Below are 15,214 nucleotides of genomic sequence, written 5' to 3'. Positions count from 1 at the left end.
ATTATGCAAATCAATGTCCAAATATTCGTAAACAGAAAATCAAATCGTGGGGTCACATGCGGAAAGAGTACAAATTAAATCAATGGTAATGTAGCAAAAAATGGGATATAAGAAACAGGGGAGGGGTGGTATCACAGACTGACGGTGTCGTCACTTAGTCGAGCTCCCAGGGGTCTAACTTCCTGGTTATCTCTGCATCTTCGTATTCAGAAGACGTTTCACGCTCCAAAGGGAAATCAAAATCATCATCCTCGGCGGCAGGCTCGTTCTTTGCTGAACGCGAGCCTGACGTGGGCTCGCCTGGAGAGGAACTAACAGCAGGGCTGATAACAATACGCGCTGTAATGTGCAGCAAGATGATGAAAAGCGAAATCGGCGGGACGAGCACAAGTGCGAGGGTCTTTGAAAGTATAGATTTGGCTTCCATGCCCCGGTTTGGTTGATAGATCGCGGAAGAGGGGGGCATCGGAGAGACGTCGCGCTCTCTTGTTGCCTGTGCCCGGCGGCGGAATTCTGTGCTCATAAGGCTGAGATCCGCTGGGGGAGACGAACCTTTGGCAACAGTCTGCGAGTCCGTCTTGATACCCGAAGAGATCGCCAAAGAAGGCTTTTGGGGTCTCTCTCTCGCTTCGTAATAGACAAAATTCGTAGATGCGATAGGAGAACCATTGCTCGCTGAAGTGTCTTGGGCTGGGAATACCTCCAGCTTATGAGGTAAAAAACCTTCCGTTGGCCCAGATAGGTAGGAGTCTGCTTGAGACAGGTCACGATGTTTTTCAGGTGTTGTATGGGTGGAGATCGAATCCGAGGGCGATGTAGGATCCGCCGAGTGGAAAGAATCAGGCGTAGATGAGAACGAATCGGTATGCTCGGTATCGGGTTCACGGTAGGAGATCGAATATGGCTTTGAAATCGGGATTGTCAAGGTCGGGACCTCCGGAGCACAGCCATCGGTGGCCTTGGCCGCGACACGGGCCTTGTCTGCAGCATGGGCATCTGGAACAGCATTCTGATTGGAATCGGAGATTTCTTGCAAGGCTCGAAGGTTCTTGGGGGAAGGCTTTCGCTGTAAACGGGAGAGACTTCTGATATTATAGCCTCTGTGGTCAGACCTTCCACCTGCGATCCAGGTTCTGTCGATAGGCCATGTTCCGAAGCTAAAGTGTCCCCGCCTTGGGCTTCTTTCAATGCTTCAAGATCCTCCCGAGGGTCCGAAAGAAGACAATCAGCGACCGGTTCTGTGTCTACGTGCACAGTAGGGATTTCCGGTTGAGCTGGAAGCTCATCTGGGAGAACTGTATTTTCTCGAGTCGAAGGGTTTCTTGGGGTCAAAGTATCATCCTGGGCAGGAGTCTCTTCTTGAATTGGAACTTCCTCGAAAACAGGCGCGTTCTGCACCATCTGACCTTCCTCTGGAGGCGGAGCTTGAACTGGTTCTGGAACAGGAGTCTGCTCTACCAGTACGGCTTCTTCCGGAGCTTGGGTTTCCTCTGACATTGGAAGTTCTTCTGGCACAGGACTCGAATCAAACTTTGCCCGAAGGCTGGTGAAGGTTTGCGGAATTTCAGTCACCGAGCGCCTAGTGGGTTTCGGTTGTATGGGAAGCTCGAATGTATTGGAGAACACGGGTGACTGATCGCCAGAAGGTGAAGGCTCTGGTGTCGTACTCTTAGCCGCCTTGGGGCCCATACTGTCATCCGTTACGCCTCCATCGGTGTCGTCTCCAGTACTGGTGGAGTCGAGCCAGTCTGACTTGCCTTCCGAAGGCGAGCTCTGGTTACTCCCCGGGACTGAAAGAAGACTGTCTTTGCGGTCCTTCGGTTGCCAGGCCTTTTTGCGACGTGGCGCCATCGCATCCTCGGGGATCTCGACAGTGAAAGCGCGCTTGAAAGGACATGGCGTGACTTCGTATCGCAGTACAGTAGGCAATGCAATTTTCAAATCCTCCACTAATATCTTCTCTTCGTTCAATTCATACGGCAGCTCGATGCGATAATAAGTGAGCGGGCGAATGCGCAAAACAAACTTCGAAACGCCGTCAACACACCAACACTGGGAGTTCTTCAGGATCGCATGGACGACATTTCCGCATTTGAGGAAGACAGTCAGTCCGTGCACCATTTCCAGCCTCAAGGGTGCAGTTGCGACGGTCCGTTCAGTGGCTGAGCGCCATGGGAGTGTCTCGATGGTGTCCACGGGGTAATCGAAATCGGTAGGCGCGGTACTCGACGGAATTGGCACGAGAGCCCTGGGAGCAAAATGGACAATCTTTGCCGAAGGATGATAGAAAATGACGTTTTCTCTGATGTTTGGCGCGCCTGAAACACGTTGCGCCGGTTGCGCCGGGGGGTTTAACTTCGTGGGGAGAGTGACCGAGCGACGGATGGATTGTATCGGGCCCGAGGACTCACTTAGAGGCTCGGGCATCGTCGCGGGACAATATCAAGGGATGAATTAGGGAGGGCGGCATTCAGAACCAGATTCACTGAGAGCGCATGGTGGGGAGCTGAAAGTTGAGGCTTATCTCTCCCCCGTGTTCGCGCGTGTTTGCGCGGAGACGGAATTATGGCCTTATTAATCAGGCACAAAGTCATGTGACATGACGCAACAAATGGATGCCTGGACTTATTTGTTGACGCTGCCTTCCCTTGTCTCATCCTTGACAAGAGCCAACCGACAAACAATCAGAAAATTACAAGGAAAGGGCTCGATCATGTCGAATTTCGAGCCCAATGCCGTGATCCGCGGCTTTCAGCTTACTGTGGTAGGAAGTACGTTTCCCACTTGACCTGCTGCCTATTCGAGAAGTGAAGCTTTATTACAAGATCCCGATCTTTACAACTGCCCGTTGGCACTTTTGGTGTCTAGATTTGCCTTGGTGTCTGATTTTGAGATCAACGTTGTACAGAATGCCTTCTCTAGGCAGACATTAGTCAAGAACGTGACGTTGATCTGTTGCTAACCTTGATTTGCAGCTGTCCGGGCCTTAACAAACCCCGAGCTTTTCAAATATGAACACTTCCGTCAAGCAGCGCTTGCTATAGCCGTGGGAATCGTCATCCAGTTGATCATTCAAATTCCAGTATGCTTGGGAAGTCTGACCTGGGTTGTTACGTGGCTAATATATGACCCAAGATTATCGGCCTCAAGTTCACCTTGTACTTGCTGTCATGGATTATCAATCTTGACCATGCCACTTGGGATGACAAGCTCCTCGATGGCTTGGAATTCTTGTCCAAGTCTGTCCTCCAGGTGCCTTTCCTACTGATGACATTCATGGGATACGTCACTCCCACTCTGGACGAGATGTAGGTGTCCTTAGGAAGTCTCCGCCTACCACCGCTGACTACCCTACCAGCTTCATGCAGTCTATTCAGTGGGTCGATGCGACATATATCCAGAAGCACAAATCGGAGGACCCGAACCAACTTCGGGCCATGTACTATCCTCACCTGGTGATGTTCCCAACCAAGGGCGGTCCTCGTTCATCGCAGCCCAAAATGGACGCCATCATGGCATTTGTCAACCGATACGCCAAGAGAATGGGGATGCTTCTTGGAATCTACCTTATCTCTTTGACCCCAATCGTTGGTCGCTTTGTGATGCCCGCAGCAAGTTTCTACACGTTCCGGACCCATGTGGGTACCGCACCTGCCGCTGCTATCTTCGGCGCTGGTCTTATCTTGCCCAAGACATACATTGTCAGGTTCCTTCACACCTATTTCGCATCCAGAAGTCTGATGCGAGAGCTGGTCAGTCATTTTATGTCCATTGCCAAAAAATCAAATGCCTTGCTAACAATTTCCTAGCTCGAACCATACTTCCGTCGCGTTAGATTTACTCCTGAACAGAAGAAACGCTGGTTCCGGGATCGTGAGGGTGTTCTATTTGGGTTTGCCTTCGGATTCACCGTTATTCTGAAGCTCCCATTCCTCGGTGTTCTCATGTACGGCGTTGCCGAGGCCTCCACTGCGTATCTGGTCACCAAGATCACTGACCCGCCACCTACCCCCGCGGAAAGCGAAGGCTTTGCAGAGAGCCAGGTGACGTGGAAAAACAAACACGATTTCCTGCAGCTTTCTTTGGATAAAATTGATAAGCTCAACGTTGACATGGATGAGAAGGAGGCTCAGAATGCCAGCTTTGAAGGCAAAAAATTATCTTAAGCCGCTGAGATATCTTGGATCTCTCTGATAATGTCCATATAATGTGGGCAATCATCTGACATTCAGCATCAAAAGATTCTTTAGAAGGACCAGAGGTAGTATATCATTACGGCATCCATCAGTGTATTGTTCAGTCTCAAATTGAAGTCAGTCCAGGATATTGTAGAAAGCGAATTTGACCCGAAAATCTCGATTCTGCCAAAGGTTACATCACAGGACCTAGACATGGGGGCCATGGGCATGGCTTCGTTTAGCGTGCAGATCCTCTACCGGCGCTTCAACTGCGTAGTCCATGACTTTTTTCAGGTCTCCCAAGAAAAAACATGTCAAGCAAGCCAGAAGACCGAAGGGAGCTGCAATAATGTAAACAACTCTCAGTGAATCAGCATATGCCTGCTTTAGTGCAGCTACTCCGGCGGAAACTATTGCTGAGCTAACACCTGGGATCTTCGAAAGCGCGGCTGTATCGTTAGATGATAACGCTCCGATGAAAGCTTTAACGGAACTGCTGGGAAGCCCCGCCTTCAACACAGCCTGGGCGACATCCGCTGGAAGATTCTTTCCAATACGCGTTTCAAACGCAGTCGAAAATATAGCCGTAAAGACGGCTGCGGCTACGGCTCGAGAGCATGTCGTTGCTGCGGTTGCGGTTGCGATGAGGTGGTGCGGTGTAGAAAGTTGAACCGCTGCAATGAGAAGTATAAGGGGCGCACCAAAACCCATCCCAGCAAGGGCAGAGAAAATCAAGGCACTCAATTCGTCTTCTGGCGCAAGAGTAGCAAGGCCCACTATTCCTGCTGTGAATAAGAGGAATCCGACGAATAATGGCGCCCGAATCATTCTGAATCTGGTACTCCAATATCCGTAGAACACTGTGCTTAGTCCGGAGGCAACCCAGAAGGGTTGTAACCTTGCAGCCATCAAAAAAGGATCATCTGTGAATAGAGAGGTGGTTCTAGAGCCACGGTGTTAGCAATATTCCCAAAAAGCAGATCATTCAGGTTGGAGCCTTACAAAACAGGATAGAAAATCACGTAGCTGAATAGCAGAATTCCTTCGATGAAAATGAGGCCGACAGAGATAGCGAAAGTTCTGCCGCCATTCCTGCCTCCACGGAAGAGATCATGATGGAGGATGCCTGTCTTGGTGAATCTCCACTCGTATATTGCGAACGCAACCAGGCAGAGGAGACCGATGATTAGAGTCGCCAGCACTTGCGCAGAAGCCCATGGGTACAATGTACCACCGGAGTTAAGTCCAGCCAAGAACAATGTCAAGCCAATAGTAAGCAGGATAAATCCTAGTATGTCGAGTCGAGCTAATTTTTGCCAAATAGACAGGTGGTCGAGGTGATTGTGTCGCTTTGGTGGTTTATAACCGATGAAAAGGCAGATGGCAGTCACTCCCCATAGAGCCATTTGAACCCACTAGAAGCTTCATGAGAAATGTAATGTCCGGCTATATCGAAGAACCCTTACATAGAAATTGCGCCATCCTGTGTGAGCATTGGCTTTGGTCAGAGCACCAATGATCAATGGCGCTGAACAAGCACCACCTGCTGCCGCAACGTTCATCGCAGCCTGTGCCACTGCAAGGGGTTATTCATTAATCTTTGCACCTCATATAGTGAGATTCCTTTCTTTTTTTCACTTACTGGGTCTCCATTTTCGAGGCAGAATCTCACTTGGCACGCAATATGCCAACGGCACGGTAGCAAATCCGAATCCAATTAATACCTGAGACGCGATGACTCGATAGATGCTGGAAGATCCGGGCGCGATCGCAGATCCAATAAACGAGATAACTGCGGGGCCAACAAGAAAGGCTTTTCGTGCCTGAAATGTGTCTGACGCCGAAGAGATGACAGGGGACAAAACAGCCTGGACGAGCGAAAGGGCATTGGGGACCCATGTACCGGCGACGGTATTGTTTAGATCTTTTTCGATATAGGATAGCTGCAGTTAAGAGCCAGCAGGTTAGCGGGTCGAGTCAATGTCTTCTTTTCTGGGATTGTATCGCGGATTCGCATACCCCTGCTGGAGGACCCATCAAGCCGAATACTTGAACAAGGTTGAGGAAGAACATCGCCGCTAGAGCGAACCAGGTCTGCGCATGGAATTCTGGCTCTTCATCCTCCTCATAAACAAGATTCGTCTCCAACGGCTGTTTGGTGTCTTCCACATGTTCAGCTTCCGAAGGATCCCATGCTTCGGGTGAGACAGCCTCGTGGACCTTTTCTGTTACGCTAGACATTGTTTGAATAAAGAGCAAATCTCTTGAAGCCAGAAGATCTGGTCAGGAAAAGGAGATTACAATAAGCACTTTCCTGACAGGGATGATCCTATTTCAATTACCTGGGTATACATCGGTTAGTTAATCCACCGCCCCGCAGACCAAGAACCCCGTAAAGTCCACCCTTTCCCCGCAACCCCGGGTTTTCCATTTGGACGGCCCGGACCAATGTTTGGATGCATAATGCTAATGCGTCTACGCATGTGGCTATGACTAGTTTTCTGAATTAAGTCAATAGTCAATTAGAAGAAAACCTTGGAGTAGAATCAAGAAGACTTTCAAAGAGCAACTTAGAAGCTTTAATCAAAACACTTGAAAGTGAGTACACTTACTATCTTAGATCGGCTTTCCAAATTACACTTTCTGGATTATTGAAAACAAGGGCTTTTGTGGGTACTTTACCAAAGGTTGAATAGGCACCACTAAGCTCTGCTGATATCTTCAAGACATGATTATTGGTCAAGACTGTGTCGACTCGACATTTTGGAAGTGTATGACGCATCTAAGATACGGGACTCGTACTCAAGCAATGTAGGGAATTAATGAACGTTGAATGTTTCGATCTACTCCTTGTTTGAAAACAATGTCTGTTTCCGGGGGTGGGTCGGTTACGGTCCCGTTGACCGGGAAATCCAGTCCCACCGATGGAAAAGATTCGGTCCCGCTGAGGAGATTAGTCCCGCTCCTCGACTAATTCTACCAACCTCCAGAGCTGAATTAGATAAAGTACTATTCTAGAAACCCACATGCCTTTTTACTATCTATTGTAAGCGCCAGAGTGGGGTCTTTAGGCTATCCCACGCTACAAACGATGCACATCATATCCTCCAAATCAAATCATTTCAATTCGAACCCTCCCGCAAAACTCAACATTATACTAGACCAGCAAATAAAGTGAAACACATAGCTCAGTTATCGAAGCTCCTCATCAACCTTCAACCAGGAACCCATAATGTGCTCCCCGCTTGCTGCTGGCAGATAATTCCCAAAGCTGCGACTATCTGAACCGGTCCTAGCACTTATAGAAAGAGCTACAGGCGCCACAGTCCTGCAGAGTACCAGCGCGTAAGCAGACATTCTCACCCGGGACAAGATTTGAGCAGTCGCTCTCGACCTGTGGGTTCCATTTGTAGAATTCATTCAGGCTCAAGGTGTCGGGGTGCAAGTTGACAATGGACATGCATGTATCCGAATAGTTAACGGCATAATGGGCCAAACCTGTTAAAGTTTTCTTATTAGTGCTGTCATCATGAATGCTCAGGCGGATCTGCACTTACAGCTCCCAACATAATCCTGACTACCGACCAGTGTATCCATCAAACGTCCAGAGCCCACATATCCCCCAGGAACAGCCGACAGTGCGGTGGCTGCGAAGGCCAGGGCTAGAGCCACGTTGCAGATTGAGGGAGACATACTTTTTCGGAAATGGGGTTGATGTTCGATATTTTTTTGGATATTGAAGGGAATCCAATGGGGAAATGATGGAGAGAAATAGCCCGAAGCAGAATAAGGCTTGGATTTATAGTTGAGAACGCTGGTAGATAGAGTAAGCTCTGAAGCCAACAGGTCGGCTTGACCGGGCTGCTCGGATCTTGTGCGAGGTGAATTTGGCGGGTATCTGCAGCTACGGCGTCAAATTGAGGTCCAGATCGTGGAAGCAAACATGTGAAACGATCATCAACAATTGAAAATTGTTGTGTTCATATTATGGTTCTGCCTCAATACTGGATAGGTTTGAGCTCATGGTTACATATTCTATGTTTGATCCAGTCGGTAGAGCAATACATTCTCCGGTGCCCTCGTCAGAATTGCATGGTATGACCTTGATTCATCTAGATCTTACCTTAATTTCGGGACTATGCCCACGCATGGCTGTGAACGAGCGATAGTACACATATGTATACTCCATTTTCTGTCAACTGTCGAACAAGTATAACAATCGCACCAACACTTCCACAGGTAAACAAGATCTCAAGCAATTTCGGAACTATAAATACACCTCAATGCGGGATTTGGAAGAGACGCAAGGACCTCGCGAAAGCAAGGACTAATATGAAAATATTCATGCGGGGAACCAAATTTACTGGCTCCTCGCAAGGAAATGCTTGCCTGGTATTTCTGTCCCTAATTTGTCCAAATCTTCAATTTGGTAACATAGAGCTTGAATGAGCGGGGAGAGCGGAGGCACTAAGCTTGTTGTTCTACTTGTCGTCGAGAGGGAAGACAGGGACAGCAGAATGGAGGTGGGAATTGGCACTTAATGCTGGGATGACCACATGTACTGGAACCTACTTCAGAGCAACAGGAAACAGGAAACAGGAAACAGGAAACAAAACCAGTCAAGAGACCGATCGGAAATGTTGGTACGATGTATATTATTAGCTCGAGAAGTGGAAAAACTGTTGTGCGTTTTTGTCAGCATGGGGGAGGTGGACAGGCCACAGAGCCGTATCGCAGAAGCTAAGCAAGCAAGTGGCGCAGAAAAATTGCGATAACATTTGGCTCATCATCCTAGCCCATGCCGCGGAGAAGTAAGACTGGATGAGGTTATCCAAAAGCTTGACTCAAGATAAGACCGGATATCTAGGAGCGGCAGATACGATAATGAAGTCGGACAAATGGCTAAAAGCGCACCGCGCACAGCCTCGGGACCTCCAGTGGGGTAAGCTGTGTCAATCATCCATCTTCACAGCCGTCGCTTTGCGGACAGCCAATAACGTCTCACTTAGTTCCCCAACCCGATCCTTGGTGGCGCCTGGTGGGCGCTCGAATTGGAGAATAGATAAAGGTTATCAAGCGGGTAGGAGTCTACCCCTCTGCGGAGAAGCATGCAACCTTGCCTTATCTCCTCCTCTTCTGCCTGCGCCTTTTTGGCCCATTCTTTTCTTGAAGAAAAACGATCATTTAGCGACAAGGTTACATATCTCTCAGAAAGAGTCACGATAAATATGGGTATCAAGGGTATTCGCACAGCTCTCAAGGTCGACCTCGATAAGCATGCCCGGGAGCAGCCCGGACTGCATGTGAGTGGACCCTCCCAACATCATTCAGGCAGAGCAGAACTGACATTCTACAGAACCGGTGGCATCCAGACAGTGGGTGAATTCTAAATCTACTCCCAAATCAAGCGTGTGTTAAGAATATCAATAGTTCCCGCATGTGGAAAGATCGCCAACAATGAAGTCGTGAAGATCGAATGTCTGGACTGGACAGGCGGACAGATCAAGAACAACGATTCGGCCGACGATGTCAGAGACGTTGACCTGACAGAAATTCACTATCTCTCCGGTCCCTTTGACATCGAAACTGCCGAGCCTGGCGATGTACTGCTCGTCGAGATCCAGGACGTCCAGCCCTTCCAGGACCAGCCATGGGGATTCACAGGCATTTTCGATCGCAACAACGGTGGTGGCTTCTTGGATGAGCACTATCCCAAAGCGTACGCTCATCCCTTCCTGTCAAATCAGTTGTCGCTAACTGGATTCTTCATAGCGCGAAGGCAATCTGGGATTTTGAAGGCATCTTCTGTTCATCTCGGCACATTCCTCATGTTCGCTTCGCAGGGCTGATCCATCCGGGAATCCTGGGATGTGCCCCTTCAGCAGAGGTTCTGGCTGAGTGGAACCGCCGCGAAGGCGAGCTGATTGCTGCGAATACAGTCACCGATCGAATTGTGGCGCAGCCACCGAATGTCACAAATGCTCACGCCGGTAGCTCTGCCGACGATGTGAAGGAGAGAGTAGCAAAAGAGGGAGCCAGAACCATTCCAGTAGGTTACCAGAGCATTTCGAATGTAATCATACATGCTCTAATCGCTTTCTAGGGTCGCCCCGAACATGGCGGTAACTGCGATATCAAAAACCTGTCGCGCGGCTCCAAAGTATACCTCCCCGTTCACGTCCCCGGCGCTAAATTCTCCGTGGGAGACTTGCACTTCTCTCAAGGAGACGGCGAGATTTCATTCTGCGGAGCCATCGAGATGGCAGGTGTGATCACACTTAAATTCACTGTTATTAAGGGTGGAATGGCGAAACTGAACATGAAATCACCTATCTTCCATGCTGGCCCAGTTGAACCACAGTTTGGACCCGGGCGCTACCTCACTTTTGAGGGATTCTCGGTTGATGAGAAAGGAAAACAGCACTACCTGGATGCTACAGTGGCCTACAGACAAACTTGCCTGCGAGTCATTGAGTATCTCCGACGCTACGGCTACTCGGATGAACAGATCTATCTGTTATTGAGTTGTGCCCCTGTGCAGGGCCATATTGCTGGTATTGTTGACATTCCCAACGCATGCACTACTCTCAGTGTACCCATGGATATCTTCGACTTTGACATCAGGCCCGAGGCTGATGTGGCTACACTTGATATGGGTACCTGTGCCTTGACCAGCGAATAGTGTCTGCTGCTAATGTTTGTGAAATAATGTCATGATCTTGAAATCAAATGTTGATTCTTGACTTATCAAATGCTCTTTTTGCTCTTCTCAGTCTCGTTTATTCGTGTCCATTCGTTTTCCTTCACATCTTGGAAATCCATCACCTTATCAGGTCCTCCGAAGCGGTTTTGCGTAGAGTGCCAGTCACGATCAACGGCCGTCTCGGGTCGCCAACGCACAACATACTTCAGTTCCTTTTGTAGCTTACCTTCCAAGGCATCCGAGATAAAACCACCAATCGTCGGCATCTGCATGGCTCCATTGCCGGATCCGCCCACTGCAATCAGAAGAGACGGGTGCTCCGGATGACGGTCAATCAAGAACGCACGGTCGGGGGTGTCAGCGTCCCAGCAGATTCGTGCGAATGAGAATGGTCGATCTGCCAAATGTGGCATTGTGTCGCGTAGAAAGTCCCTTGCTCGAGCCTCTGCTTCGAGCGGGATTTGATGTTTTGCGAACGGAAGGCTTCTCTTCTCGCCGGGGTGATTAGGATCCGGAATGAAGTTACAGTATCCTGGGTGCTCGTCACAGATTTTGAGCTCATGATTATCCTCATCTGGCTCCATAAAGAACCCCTTGGCAATGTTGAACAATACTGGAAGGTCCCGGTAGCGCTTGGCTTCTTCCGGTGTCATGCGAATGTGGCTCAAGGTCCACGCAGTGGGACGTAGCTGTTTTTTGAAATCCAATAAACGGTCGCTTCCAGCGCCGGCGGCCAAGATGACCTGGTCTGCGCGATGGACTGTGCCATCTGCGGTTTTTGCTCCCGTCACATCGCCATTTTGGTAAATGAGTCCCACAACATTGCCCGTTGGGTCATCGACCACGAACTTCACGCCCAAACGCTTTGCTTCTCTGTGTGCAGATAGCATGGCTTTTTGGGCGTGGATCCATCCTGCCCCCTCCTTGCTAAACCATCCTTTCCAGCCAGGGAAGTCGCCCGTCAACACACCCGGTGGCATGGTATTGCGGAAATCTTGAGCTGTTTTCAGAGTGATGAAATCGCCTTTAGAGGAGTCTATCTCATCTTTTTCAATGTGTCGGATGAGGTCGGGTGTACTGCCTGACACGATGACTCCAGTTTCGTGAAAGAATGGCATAAAAACGGGGTCATTCTTCCATCCGTTCAACGCCGCTCGAGTGCATGTAGCAAATGCTATGCTTCGGGCATCTGGGGTTGAGTCTAGTACTCATCAGCTCATGTTTCTCATTCAATACTAATAATGGCCTCTCCTACCTCTGAGCTCTTTATGTTCCATGATTTTATTGACATCATTCCCGGCAGCAATGGGTGATGGGACACCATATGGATCTAGAACTGTGACATTTTTGTACCCTCGCCGAGCCAGATGAAGAGCTGTTGAACATCCCCAGGTTCCAGCTCCGATTACCAGAATCGAAGACGTGTGGTTGAGAGGCGGTGGTAACATTTTGAATGGCGCCCGTCGAGTGCGAAAAGGACTCGAGATGGTAGAGGAAAAGAACAACTCCGATACTACAGGACAGCTAGAGGCGGCCGGGCCACTCACAAGTGCCTTTCTTATGTACTAGCTTAGTCGAGCTCGGGCATTCCGAATGGGTACTAGGCTTATCGAAGTGCGAGTCATCGCGTGGACCTTCCCGCCCCTTTAACTGGGGTAAGCTTCTCCGCACCGCCGTTATTAGCGATCCTTCTGGCCCTCGGAACTATGAGACGCCAACCTTCGACATATGCAATTATCTCGCTTGCACATTCGCTTGGAGCTTCCGCACCACTTTACCCCTCGTTGACACTCTTATCTTACCCCCATCAGAATGAAGATCGCGACTCATCGGCTCGTTCCGACCAATCGGGACATCGTTGCAGAACCGTATTCTTGTCTTGGGCTCGGGTATCACAAAGTTTATAGCTGGGGCCTCCGATATCTGAGGCTTTGATCGAAGTAATATATAAGGTACTGTGACCCCCAGAACTAGGTAGATACCGTTTTTGGAGATTGAAAAATATGGCACGCGACGATGATATTCTCACCGATGTCCCGGGCACTGTTTACTTGGTAGATGGTAAATAGATACAAAGTTGCTAGCGTTGCAATCTCACTGATATCATCATAGCATCCCACTCCCTCCAGAATGCTGCCCACGCTGGAAAGCAGGATATTCTCCTCCTTCCACAGCCAACCAGCTCTCCAGCTGATCCACTGGTAAGCCTTCTAACCTACATCTCGCACACAATTATCGCATTCTAACATACCATAGAACTGGTCACGCGCGAAGAAATTATGGTCCCTCTTCTTGATATCATTCTATGCCTGCGTGTTCTCGTTCGGCGAGAATAATTGGGGTGCAAGCTGGACTTTGATATCGGATAGTACCGGTGTCAGTCTGACCAACATGAATGGCGGTAGCGCGGTGAACTACCTGCTGCTGGGTTTCTTCAACATCATATGGATTCCCACGGCGATGAAGCTGGGCCGTAAGATAGTCTATATTCTCAGTCTGATTTGTCTCCTAGGGGGCAGTGTCTGGGGAGGCTTCTATACTGGCACGGGCCAGTACTATATCATGTTGGCAATTCAAGGTATTGGAACTGCGGCATACCAGGCTTTGATTCAGCTTACGGTAAGTCTTTTGCCCAGATCAACGGTCATTGAGCCTGTTTCCTAACTATAAGCAGATCTTTGACATGTTCTTCACACATGAACGTGGTCGCATGGTTGCAATCTACATTTTCTTCCAACAGCTGGGTTCTATTCTGGGCCTTATCTTGGGTGGCTATATCTCCGATGGAATTGGCTGGCGTTGGAGCTCCCCTATCGTGGCGATTGCTTGTGTAAGTTGTGCACTCTGATGCATTAACGGACCAACTGACCACTGAAGGGCGTCTTGATTCTGTTTTTCGTCTTCACATTCGACGATACAATGTTCCCCAGGTATCGCTTCAACGCACGACTAGATCCATTCCAAGCTAGCGCAAAGGCCGACAGCCAAGACGAGCCTGAAAAAGATGGGCAGCTGGGGGCTCCCGTGTCAGAAGTCACTAGTAACGGTCTCGGTGTAGATATCACACCGCGGACCTACCGGCAAAAGATTACATTGATTCACTACTATCCCGACGATGCGACTACATGGTTCCAGTACTTCCGCCGTCCATTTTACCTCTTTGCATTCCCAAATATCGTGCTTGCCGGCATCCAATTTGCATTTGGCTGCACTGCCGGTATAGTCTCTTTCAACACAATCTCGGAGATCATGACCGATGCGCCGTACAATTGGAGCGCGGGATCGACTGGATTGCTTTTCCTTGCTGCCCTTGTTGGTAACTTCCTCGGGTAAGTCTTCATTTCGCTCATTTTTCTAGAGAAATGATCTTTTCATTTTGCTAAATCTACTAGAATGGGAGTCGGATCTTTGTCTGACTGGGTGGTGCTCACTTTGGCACGTCGTAATAAGGGATACAAGGAGCCGGAAATGAGGCTTTGGACGTATATCTTTCCATTGATATTTGGCGCTGTTGGATACTTCCTTTATGGCTGGGCTGCTACGAATGCCGACCACTGGATGGCCATAGCGGTCGCATTGTGCTGTCTGATTGCCCAGCAGGTGTCTATCACGAGTATGGCAACGGCTTATGCGATGGAATGCTTTGATGGGGTAAGTTCCTGAGGCCTGCTTCGTTCTTTTCAGCTTCTTTAAGGGATCCAATCGCTCATTTCCTTCTAGATATCGGGTGAACTTGTCGTCGTCCTAGCCATTTGCTCATCTCTCATCAACTTCGCCATCTCATACTCGGTACAGCCATTTATTGATGCGACATCTTATGGTTGGGCATTCACCTTCTATGGGATCTTGGTGGTTTTATCCGTCTGTATGGGTGGCCCCATGATAATCTGGGGAAAGACATGGCGACGGAACTGCAAGCCTCGATATGAGCAGTTTTTGGCTGAGACTAGGCGGGGAAATGCCTCCATGCAATGAATAGTTAGTTCAATAGGGATGAACCTGCCAGGAAAAGCTCAAGTTGTGATTATGTACGTTGTCACGAATCTGGTAAGATCGGTTTCTAGATAACAGTCCTGTTAGGCCTGTCCTCCTTTGCCCTCCGGCTTTTTAGATAGATTGTAGCTTCTTCTTTCCTTCTTCCTTCCGTAGCCCAGTATATGATAAATTCCTTTCCCAGATCACTTCTCTACTGGGCAGTCATGGAGAAGTTTACGATGGTTAAGGGGATACACATTCATTCGAAGCCATCTTCTCTCTCGCAAAATGAAGGGAGTAGGACAACGAGGGAATATGTTAATCACGGTGAAGGATATCATCTTAGTCTAGAGTCTCG

At 49.1% G+C, this 15,214-nt stretch overlaps 7 protein-coding genes across 7 annotated transcripts; 3 read left to right on the top strand and 4 right to left on the bottom strand.

Moving 5' to 3' along the window:
- Positions 1 to 154: 154 nt before the first annotated feature.
- Positions 155 to 2,427, bottom strand: N7443_007771 (uncharacterized protein; the record flags this gene model as incomplete). The annotated part of the gene is given in 2 exon segments (XM_056887827.1): positions 155 to 1,066; positions 1,084 to 2,427. 2 exon segments carry the CDS (start codon positions 2,425 to 2,427, stop codon positions 155 to 157), a joined length of 2,256 nt encoding a protein of 751 aa, XP_056739518.1.
- Positions 2,428 to 2,611: 184 nt separating this feature from the next.
- Positions 2,612 to 4,166, top strand: usgS (transmembrane protein UsgS; the record flags this gene model as incomplete). The annotated part of the gene is made up of 5 exons (XM_056887826.1): positions 2,612 to 2,771; positions 2,976 to 3,082; positions 3,136 to 3,308; positions 3,359 to 3,752; positions 3,810 to 4,166. 5 exons carry the CDS (start codon positions 2,612 to 2,614, stop codon positions 4,164 to 4,166), a joined length of 1,191 nt encoding a protein of 396 aa, XP_056739517.1.
- Positions 4,167 to 4,385: 219 nt separating this feature from the next.
- N7443_007769 (trichothecene efflux pump) lies at positions 4,386 to 6,419 on the bottom strand (the record flags this gene model as incomplete). Its single annotated transcript, XM_056887825.1, has 5 exons — positions 4,386 to 5,121; positions 5,181 to 5,593; positions 5,645 to 5,754; positions 5,821 to 6,121; positions 6,198 to 6,419. 5 exons carry the CDS (start codon positions 6,417 to 6,419, stop codon positions 4,386 to 4,388), a joined length of 1,782 nt encoding a protein of 593 aa, XP_056739516.1.
- Positions 6,420 to 7,370: 951 nt separating this feature from the next.
- Positions 7,371 to 7,871, bottom strand: N7443_007768 (transcriptional regulator family TF; the record flags this gene model as incomplete). The annotated part of the gene is made up of 3 exons (XM_056887824.1): positions 7,371 to 7,459; positions 7,518 to 7,676; positions 7,736 to 7,871. 3 exons carry the CDS (start codon positions 7,869 to 7,871, stop codon positions 7,371 to 7,373), a joined length of 384 nt encoding a protein of 127 aa, XP_056739515.1.
- Positions 7,872 to 9,406: 1,535 nt separating this feature from the next.
- Positions 9,407 to 10,860, top strand: N7443_007767 (acetamidase/formamidase family protein; the record flags this gene model as incomplete). The annotated part of the gene is made up of 5 exons (XM_056887823.1): positions 9,407 to 9,481; positions 9,535 to 9,553; positions 9,609 to 9,897; positions 9,951 to 10,227; positions 10,282 to 10,860. 5 exons carry the CDS (start codon positions 9,407 to 9,409, stop codon positions 10,858 to 10,860), a joined length of 1,239 nt encoding a protein of 412 aa, XP_056739514.1.
- A 65-nt stretch (positions 10,861 to 10,925) lies between these two features.
- N7443_007766 (NAD(P)/FAD-dependent oxidoreductase) lies at positions 10,926 to 12,329 on the bottom strand (the record flags this gene model as incomplete). The annotated part of the gene is made up of 2 exons (XM_056887822.1): positions 10,926 to 12,082; positions 12,137 to 12,329. The coding sequence occupies 2 exons, from the start codon at positions 12,327 to 12,329 to the stop codon at positions 10,926 to 10,928; spliced, it is 1,350 nt and encodes a 449-aa protein (XP_056739513.1).
- Positions 12,330 to 12,884: 555 nt separating this feature from the next.
- On the top strand, positions 12,885 to 14,856 carry N7443_007765 (putative MFS transporter; the record flags this gene model as incomplete). The annotated part of the gene is made up of 7 exons (XM_056887821.1): positions 12,885 to 12,942; positions 12,994 to 13,082; positions 13,138 to 13,500; positions 13,556 to 13,711; positions 13,759 to 14,210; positions 14,274 to 14,532; positions 14,602 to 14,856. The coding sequence occupies 7 exons, from the start codon at positions 12,885 to 12,887 to the stop codon at positions 14,854 to 14,856; spliced, it is 1,632 nt and encodes a 543-aa protein (XP_056739512.1).
- Between the last annotated feature and the right edge of the window lie 358 nt (positions 14,857 to 15,214).

Source organism: Penicillium atrosanguineum, assembly GCF_028827265.1.
Source record: "Penicillium atrosanguineum strain IBT 20685 chromosome Unknown utg000006l_segment0_segment0, whole genome shotgun sequence".
In the NCBI taxonomy this organism is placed as follows: Eukaryota; Fungi; Ascomycota; class Eurotiomycetes; order Eurotiales; family Aspergillaceae; genus Penicillium; species Penicillium atrosanguineum.
This window is presented reverse-complemented; position numbering and strand designations above follow the sequence as displayed.